The sequence below is a fragment of the Epinephelus fuscoguttatus genome, linkage group LG2 (assembly GCF_011397635.1).
Source record: "Epinephelus fuscoguttatus linkage group LG2, E.fuscoguttatus.final_Chr_v1".
Classification (NCBI taxonomy): domain Eukaryota; kingdom Metazoa; phylum Chordata; class Actinopteri; order Perciformes; family Serranidae; genus Epinephelus; species Epinephelus fuscoguttatus.
Window position 1 is genome coordinate 28,747,477 of NC_064753.1, and position 9,695 is coordinate 28,757,171.

The 9,695-nt window shown below is 37.7% G+C and overlaps 2 protein-coding genes across 6 annotated transcripts in view; both read left to right on the plus strand.

The window, feature by feature from the left end:
* Positions 1-3,293, plus strand: part of dennd5a (DENN/MADD domain containing 5A) — a 42,674-nt gene extending 39,381 nt beyond the window's left edge. For all 4 annotated transcript variants that reach the window (XM_049596998.1, XM_049597004.1, XM_049597011.1 and 1 more), the window contains 2 exons: positions 458-626; positions 1,758-3,293. In XM_049596998.1, coding sequence (XP_049452955.1) covers positions 458-626; positions 1,758-1,941 — 353 coding nt within the window. In that variant the 3' untranslated portion in view covers positions 1,942-3,293. The remainder of the gene's footprint in view (positions 1-457; positions 627-1,757) is intronic.
* Positions 3,294-3,959: 666 nt separating this feature from the next.
* On the plus strand, positions 3,960-9,431 carry sinhcafl (SIN3-HDAC complex associated factor, like). 2 transcript variants are annotated; one of them, XM_049599177.1, is made up of 6 exons: positions 3,960-4,083; positions 5,199-5,360; positions 5,503-5,602; positions 5,698-5,812; positions 6,971-7,124; positions 7,238-9,431. In XM_049599177.1, exons 2-6 carry the CDS (start codon positions 5,233-5,235, stop codon positions 7,419-7,421), a joined length of 681 nt encoding a protein of 226 aa, XP_049455134.1. In that variant the 5' UTR covers positions 3,960-4,083; positions 5,199-5,232; the 3' UTR covers positions 7,422-9,431. The 2 variants fall into 2 exon arrangements, with proteins under 2 accessions (XP_049455134.1, XP_049455141.1); XM_049599184.1 differs by having other exon boundaries at positions 6,974-7,124.
* The last annotated feature ends 264 nt before the right edge of the window (positions 9,432-9,695 follow it).

Here is a 9,695-nt window from a genome sequence, read left to right on the forward strand (position 1 = left end):
CCCTCTTTGTCTAAGAGCCGCCTCACCAGTGAATGAACAGGTGTCAGTAACAACTACTGGAACTATACGTGACCAAAAGAACGTGTGCAGCCTAAACAAATAATAAACAGCAATGGTTAAATACACATTCTGGCTCCTACAGGAGTAGCATAAAAAGAAATAGTTTCCCAAATGCTGTCACATATGAAAAGACCCAACATGAACACTGTAGGTGGACTACCTGTTTACTATAGGCCAGTTATTTTAACAGCATTTGTATAGGCGTGATTCAGATCCATTGAAGCGGTTGATCACTGCAACAGCTATCACTATAAGCAGTTTCCACTCCACCCAAAGTCCAAATGTTTCCACCATCAAACACTCAAGTATTCCCTCAAACAGACCTCCATATTACTCATATTACTGTGTGATCAGTTGTTACTTGTTTAATTGTCATTATTATTATTTGCTTTAACAGAAAAGTCACAAGTGTACTTTGAAAGTGCGGAGCAGCGGGAGGTGACTCCAGATGAAAACTGGCAAACCAGAGTGCGCCACTTCTGCCGCTTCATGCGCGCCATCAACAACACGTCCAGAAACATCGGCAAGGACGGGAAGTTCCAGATGCTCGTCTGTCTGGGTGCAAGGTAGGCTGACAGCACCCGCTAACCACCAGAAACACATTTAGGTGTAGTGAACATATTTAAATGTTAGTTAAATGAAGTTCAGTCTTCAGAGTGGATGTGATCAAACTTGTTTAGTAAACACAAGATTTAAGTTGCAGAGTGACATTCTTCTCCTCAGCATACTTCAGACTGGGGGACTTTTAGGCAGCAGGTTGGAATAGTTAAAGACACTTTGGTTGTGATACGTCTATAGTCTTTGTATCTACCTCATAACCACATTGTTTTCCTTTTGATTTAATGCCTTAATGTTATATATTCTTTGTTATGAGCATTGCTTTTGGAAAACTGTTAACAAGGATCAAAATGAATTACCACTATACCACAACTATAAATCAAGCCTAAGCCCCCAGGATACAAATTAATCATTCCTGCTGAAATGATGCTCCACTCTGTGTCTGACCTTTCATCCTGACCTGCAGGAAGTCAAGTGAAAACAATCTCTCCTTTGAGGATTCTCTAAGTATCAGATATTTAATTGGTTTCCTTTAGTTTCCCCTGAAGATGGGTGGATGTTTCTGTGCATTGAGTGCACAGTGATTTTTATCCTTTTCTATGTTTGACTCATCTGTACAAAAAAGTGGCATCACAACAATTAGTTAAGTAATTGAATATTCGATTGCTAGAAAATTTATTGCCAACATTTTGGATGATGGAGCAACTGTTTGTGTCATTTATCAAGAAAGAAATACCAAACTTCGTTCATTGTTCCAGCTTCTTGAGTGTGAGAAATAGCTGCTTCTGTCTGTTTCATATCATTGTTTTTGACTGTTGCTTGGACAAATAAAAGTAAGACATCGCCTCGTGCTTGGGGACATTGTGACAACATTTTATAGGCCAAACAAATAATCAATGCATTGAATAAATTACAAATGAATCACTAATGAAAATAATTTTTAATTTCAGTATTACAGTTTTTCAACAAGCATTTGTAGAGGAAGAGATTTTAAATTACAGTTTAATGTTGTTTGTTCTTGAAATTAGCCTTTACATTGCCACGGTTTGAAATTACTTTTTTGGAGAACTGGGATATGCAGTAACTACTGACAGTCTCTGGTGCTGTTTTGACTTAACACATGTGTCTTCTTTTCTCAGAGACCATTTGCTTCATCACTGGATCGCTCTGCTCGCAGACTGTCCAATCACTGCTCAGATGTACGAAGACACCGCACTGATGAAGGACCGCTCGTTGGTTAACTCACTGATCAGAGTGCTACAGACTCTGCAGGAGTTCAACATCACCCTGGAGGCTTCGCTCGTCAAAGGCGTTGGTATCTGAAACCAAACCAACCTCCCACCAGTTGTACCCGACCAGGACGATCACTGGGGACCACTAAAAAGAATAACTGAACCTTTTATATGCAGGAAACCGACTTGAACAAAGGACATTCTCTGGCTTATATTAAAGCTACTGTTACAATTGCCATATATGAAGTGCAATGAGCCTTTCAAGATATGTTGTTATTTTTATCCTCGATGATGTTGCCATTAGATGTTAAAAATATGTTTTCTATTATGAACCATAATTTTCACATTATCGACGATGACCTACTTGTGCTATAATGTTTTATTGAAAGCTAAATATTTTCATTGTTATCGTGAACTGCTGACAATGGCTATATTTAATGGAAAGGGAGGATCAAAACTGTTAATATATTTTCAGAGAAAAACAGTATTATTTTGTTAAATCAGTCAAGTTGCTTGCTCTGTTGTCAACTCAGATTCCAATGTCATTACGCAGAGCTTAAAGCAAATGATGTAGAAGTATGCTTTATAAGTATGTGTATGACAGGGGGTTTGTAGTGTGAAATATGATTCACCTACATGGAAATAACGGCTGTTACATTTGGGCCTGTAGGCCGGAGAAATGTACTAGTATGCAGATCTTTTCCATGGAATACCTTCAGCAGAGAAACGATCCTTCTTGCATGATAATAAGACTGTGTGGCTCAACGCTGTATCCAGTGATGGACGTTATATTCGGCTGGATAAAGGAAAATACCCCGAGTCTTTGCTTGTGTTCCACACACAAGTCCGACAAGAGATGCTTGACCCAGCTTTCCGTGCACAGTGGATCACAAAGACAGCCTTCGTGTAAATACCTCCAGCCAGCCCTTTCCCCAACCATCATCCCAGCCCTGACACTACATCTGCCCTCTTCTCTGAACAGTGTGATGATCCGTGTAGACTCCTCGTGATAAGGGATGATCTCCTGCTTCCCATGTGAGGAGCCAAAAGGACAGCTCCTTCCCACTCCTGATTTTGTCATCATTGTTTCTTGCTATGCAATATCCACAAACAGAAAATTCAACCCCCCTACAGACTCCATACCGGGGTGTCTTGAGGTGTTACCTGGCCCTCCTCCGTTACATACTTTGAACTATACTGTGCAGAACAAGAGATTTAATATGTGAAGGACTTCTTTTCTGTGCCAACAACGTCTGGAATGACTGTGTTGTACTCGTCTGTGTACGACCCACACATGAGCATCTTGGGAAATTTATATTTTTGTTTTCCAATACTGTTGTACATTTATTGACATAGCTGTGTAATGTAGTGTTTGCTAAGTGAGCAACAGTGTACAGTGTAAAAATATATTAAGAATAAAGCATCTGTAATGCGTTAAACTTATATTTAATTGTATTAGAGTCAATCAGTTTTTCATTAATTTTATACTTTCATTGAGTAATTAAAATGGTTACATTACTTACTACAATTTAAACAGGGTAACTAATAATCTGTACATCCCAAAAACATCTCTTAACACTGTAAGTATATTTATAATATTGGCCATATGTGCTCTCTCAGCTGAGAAAATATAGTCCAAAAAAAATTAAAACATTAATTGTAAATGAAAATAATTGTTGGCTGTATTTTGGTCAACTTTTGTTCAATTTATTAAAAGCAAAATATTCCAAAACATAATTTAAAAATTAAATTTATGTCTAATTAAAGTCACTTTTATGTCAAATAAATAAATTGAAAACTAACAGCAGTGATTTAAGTGTAGACGCGCTGTAATATTGTCTACTATGTGTGCTTTCTCAGCTGGGAAAATGTAAACAAACTCGTTCGCGCCATGTCAAATAGCTGTTTTTCTTTAAAGCCTTAACCCAGGTGGATTATGGGACTTTGAGTTCCAAAGAAAGCCGTTAACAACTGGGACCACACGGAGACCTCCCGCTCGTTCACTACACCTCCCATCATACATGTCGTGTGAGGCGTATGAGAGGACAGCAGCGATTGGTTGACTCCAGGTTCAAACCCAACGGCTGCACTCCTTATATGGTCATTCTACGCTCACTCCTTTCATTCCGGCTTTTTATGCTAATGATATTCTAATAGACAGCTGTATGCAGTCGTAGTAAGAGCATGCGCAGTGCGTGGAAAGAATACGGCGAAGATTCAAAGTTTTTGTTCAGTAAGTGCACTGTTATTTCTCTTGTATAGACATTACATTTGTCACATTATACTTATTAGTTGTGTGTGAAGAAACTGATGGGGATGTGGTGCAGTCGTAGCCTGACGTGTTCGTTTCCAGTTGTTGCGAGCTAAGTGTACAAAGACGACAATGGGATAACGTGGAAGTGAACGAGAGCGTGGCGTGGTAATGGTAGCGAACTCGGCTAGCTAGCATGCTAACAGCTAACAACAATGAGCCGTATTTGGCGCTCGAGCGGGCAAAAGTTTGAATTTAAAGGGGAAGATGGGTTTAATCCCAACTTTTTACATTTAATCAAAAATATCGAGAACATACACGAACCGCACTAAGCTGATAATTGCGTGTTATTCAGACACGCGTGTTAACGTACACACATTATTCGGCGAATAGCCCGGTAGCTTTTTGTTTCTTCACTTCAAAAAGCGCTGCTGCCCGCTTTTTGTTGTCGAGTTTTCACTGCAAACACATCTCCAACTTAACAATATATGTCACCAACTGTTTTCGTTGTGTTTGTGCTAGAAAATTCGCAAAGTCTCCGATGTAATGACCGGTGTTGAGAAAAGTAACATTAGCGCCAGTTGACGGTAGTAAAACGCTATGTTGTGGGTGTAACGTTTCTGTGACTCGCCAGACGTTAACCCTGAAGAGTGCTGGAAAGTTCGGGTGCCTGTACCCGTTGCTACCACATCAAATGTAACATAACTAGTCATTTATGTTTTGTCACTTTAACCCAGCTAATGACATGATGTTATAATGTTACTATAATGGCAGTCTTGTCTGTTAATTTTATGCTGTTTTGGTGTTTCCGCGACTTGACTTTAAATTCCTTAAGATGCTTACATGTTGTCGATTAAGCCAAAGCAAGTCGTGCTTATTCGGTTGTTTGTGCTCTGTATATGTCATGCATCATCGTTACTCTGACCTAAAACGTGACTTTCATACAGGATATGTTTAATTTATGGGTTAAGAGTGTCTCGGTTGTGTCTGTATGTGTGTGCGTGCGTGTAGGGACCGCCCCCTTTTCGGTAGTAGAAAGCACAACTGTCTGCAGACATCCAGGGCGCTCATTACCGAGCTTTGTTTTCCGTTTCCAGATTTTTTGCCATAACACCAACCAACAAGCAGACTATGTTTGGCTTCCACAAGTCAAAGATCTACCGGAGTAACGACGGCTGTTGCATCTGCAAGACCAAGTCCTCCAGCTCACGCTTCACAGACAGCAGTCGATATGAGGAGACGTTCGGGCTCTGTTTTGGGTAACCGCTCTCATTCATTCATTCATATGACACGTCTGTATTGTGTTTTGCGCGCGTGTGTGTTTGTGTATGAACTGAAAATAAAATGAATGCATCAGCTTCAACTTTTGCAATCACTCTTCATTCATTCATTTTCCCAAAGGTTGTCAGAAGACCGTGTTGGAGATATTTGCAATGCCTGTGTGCTGCTGGTGAAGAGGTGGAAGAAGCTTCCCAATGGCTCCAAGAAGAACTGGAACCATGTAAGTGATGTGTGCACACAGTAATGAGCACCAAATTGTCCAGTTGCCATGTCATAACTTTAAACTGACTTGATGTTTTGCCTGGTGTGACTCAGGTGGTGGATGCCCGAGCTGGACCAGGCTTCAAGATGACAAAACCCAAGAAGATCAAGAACGGCGATGGAAAGAAGAAAAGCAAACTAAAGAAGCTTCACAAATTAAAGAGACAAAGTAAGTTAAAATATATTACCAAGCAACTTGCATGTGTTGTGAGATTTCGCTTATATTTTAAAAATTTGAATTTGTCACACAAGGACTATATGTTGTTGTTGTTAACAGAAGGTAAAATTAAAGCACAAGAAAGTGCCTAACATGAAGGTGACACACATAAATGCAATTTGACCCAATGTCAGTTTTGTTTTTGTTGTCGTTTTCATCGAAGCCCAAATAAAAATGACTGTAACAGCAGCATCTTGTGGCTCTTTGGGTTAGAGCATGCACTGTGTAGCTGCAGTATTTTTTGGTTCACATCAGAAAATTTCAGATTAATCAGAAAATTAATCAGCAACAATTTTCATTATTGATAAGTTGGGGATTTATTATGTAAAGGAAAAAATGCCAGAATGGGGTTTTTGCGGATCCTTAAAGTCTTAAAGGCCTTGAATTCATTGATCTAAAAACAAAGCCTTAACTGGTATTATAATGTCTTAAACCAATCTTTTGAGTCTAACAAATGATCAGACATGCAAAGTAAAATTTCGCAATTTTTTTCTGATTTTGCCTTATAAAATTTAAAAGAATTGGTAACCTGATTTTTTTTTTTTTTAAATTTACCACATTCATGTATTTATGAATTTTTATTATTATTATTTTTTGTTTGTTTGGGGTTTTTTATTAAAAAAATTGAGTGACATTATGAAAAGCCTTAAATTGCATTTGCTTTAAGCTGTATGAACCCTGTATGAACTGTTTATGGCATCTTAAATGTGAAAATTTCATTTTATCAATCTTCTTTGATGAAGAACATGTTTAGGTTTTGGAATGTTGGTCAGACAAAACAAGCAGATTTGGGCTTTAGTAGAATGCTACAGACATTTTCATTATTTTCTGACTTTGTTTTTAAGACCCAAAAAAATCTAGAAAAAAAGATTAATTGATAATAAACATAATTGGTAGTTTTCGCCCTAGTTTGAATCTAGGCTGTTTGTTGACCTACTTTCATCCTAATTTGGATTTATTTAATTTAATTTTTTTTTTTATTTATTTAATTGTCACTTTGTGCCTATTAGATCAGTTGTTAAGTTATTGTATAAACTTAACTGAAGTATAGTCAGAAATTGGTTAAATCAATTTGATGGCAATGTTGAAGTATTTATTTTGTTTACTAAGCAGACTCAGACGCCCACAGCACCACCTCCAGTGTGTCTCCAGCGCAGTCGCCCAGTTACAGCAACCAGTCAGATGATGGTTCAGACATCGAGTCCAAACAAAGACGCCCGACTCCCTCCATCTTCTCCTTCCTGGACCGTTCGTACTGGAAAAGGTGAGCTGCTGCTCTCATTGAAAAGCTTTGTATTTGGCAATGCGATAGGGCAAGTTTAATAAATTAATCTGTGCTTTTTAATATGATTTAACTGTGTCTTTTTTCCTGTTTAGGCAAAAGGTGTGCTGTGGGATCGTCTATAAGGGGCGGTTTGGAGAGGTCATCATTGATCCTCGACTCTTCAAGCCCTGCTGCAGTTCCAAAAAACAAAAGACTCTGGCGTCCACGCAGGCGGCCGCACACCTTCCAGACACACTTCCTCCACAGCTGCCAGAAGACATGAAAGAAACCTGGTGATTGCTCCTGTTGAATCCCCCTGTAGGGTTATCCATGGCATCACCTGGATTTGTCTCCAGTGGCAGACCTCTCATTTCCACTCCCCCCCTAATTAGACCTGTTAGTTAGACGTTTCTTTTCCACGTAATGTTCCTTTTTATATGGGTATTTTTTTAAACTTTTGTATAGAGTTGATTTTTCTTTTTTTATAGAAAGCAGAAAAAGCAAAAAAAAGAACGCATTATGGGCATTAGTGTTATTTATAGGTTGAGGAAGCGAATTTTTCTCAAGGCTCCGTTTCTGATTCTGAATCTTTGGTTATTCTGTATTAACGTTATGTAAATATTTTGTCACTTTTTCTTACATATCAAGACTGTTCTATTTTTTTCTTCGTAATTTTTCTCAAACTGTAAGTATGCATATGAAAAACACCAGCTATTCTAATACCAGCTTTGTTTGTGTATGTTGGAATGACTCTTCAACATGTTGCTGCAATGTTTTCCAACCTGTTTGTTCCATATGTGTGAATGCACGCGTCTGTAGGATGTTGTTTACCCCAGGGATCATTAATACAACTGTTCTATGAATTTAATGAGCTTTTGATGCATGTGCGTGTAATCTCTCGTCATTTTCACAGCTGAAGCACGCTACAAGTTTTGAAACACTCCATTTTGATTTGTTGGTGCACAATGACTCGGATAGATGTGGTTAGACCATGCATGCAGTACATTCCTTCGCCTTTTGGAATGACAAAAGTGATTTATTTATTTCTTTTGTACAGCCTCCAATGAAATGACAATGCATGTTATAAAGCAAATGTTTTTAAAATGGATTTTGTAAATACACAGTGTTTTGGCTCTCGGTACATCCAAAACCTTTTAAATTACAGAAATGGCAAAGCACTACTTCTGTAAAGAAAATGTTTTTGTTTGTCTGAAAGGTGCTGAAGACATGTATTTTTACGCTAGGCCAGTTAATAGGTTTTATCACATTTTCACACATTTTCTCAGACGTATTTCTGTAAAGACGTTTAAAACTCTGCATAAATATGTGTACGCTGCAGGGAACTGTAGATTTTTAATTGCAGCGTCATCAGTGAGCTGCGATGTTGCTTGTGTGTTTGAGTGCTAATGGCATGCAATGGTCAGAAACTGAACATACAGGAAACATGATTTATGGTTACTCTACTTTTTTTGCCAGAAAAATACTGTTAGAGAAATTGTGTGATTACCATTGCTGTGATTTATTTTCAAAAGCAATTGTCAAAGTTCAAACTATGCAGACATTTTGAATGTGAGAAGTGCTCTGGGGCTGTCTGTCGCTTTCACTCTAATAGTGTAAAGTGATGGATCCTTACTCAACCAAATTGGCTTGTAAAAAGCACCCATTATCTCAGCAATAATTTTACATTTTCCTAATCAAAATTCATAATTGTCTCAAGGCTTTTCATGCGTATGTCATGTAAAATAATGCTCAGACTGCAGGTCAAGCCATGGTGTATACTGTCTCTAATTAATACTGAAGTGACACAGTTGCTTTTTTTTTGTTTCGTGTTTTTTTTTCTTCTCATTATTACTGTAACCAATCTCAAACTTCATGAATTGACAGGTGATGTTCTGTAAAGTTGCTTAATATATAAACTTTTCTGCGGCAGGGTAGTTTAAATGCTGAACATGTTTTATGATTCTTATTAAAAGGAGAAATGCTGCTCCCTTTTACGCTGGGAAAATAAGCTTGTTTTTGTCCTTAGGGAGTTGCCATATTGTTTTTGCGAGGTACATTTTGGGATGTGAGATGTGCCTTAATGAATTACCTGACCTTGTCACGATTCTCGTGTAATTTATATTTATTTATTGCAAAAACTTTTTTTTTTTAAACTGACGTTTTGATAACTGGTGTAGAGCCTTTCAGAAAGTCTGTTTTTAATTTTGTGCACTTCTTTTGAACTTGCAATGTAGATGTTTTTAATACTTTTTTTGTATAATGTACCACAATGTAGATCTGTATTGTAATAAAAAAAAGAAAGGAAAATGGTGTACCTGTGATACTTGTGTCCTCCGGTAGGTGGTGCACAAGCGCTACATAGAGTACAGTTATAAATCAACGAGGCAGTTCACTGTGTGGAAGAGGAATAGAAAGGTCACATAATTAGGGTAAGTTAAACCTGGTTATTGATTAAAATTCCCGAAATTATTTTTTTTAATGATTATATTTCAAATAAAACTGCATTGTACAGAGACATTTGTTTTATAACACTGAAAATTATAATTTTAACATATATGAATCAATATCACC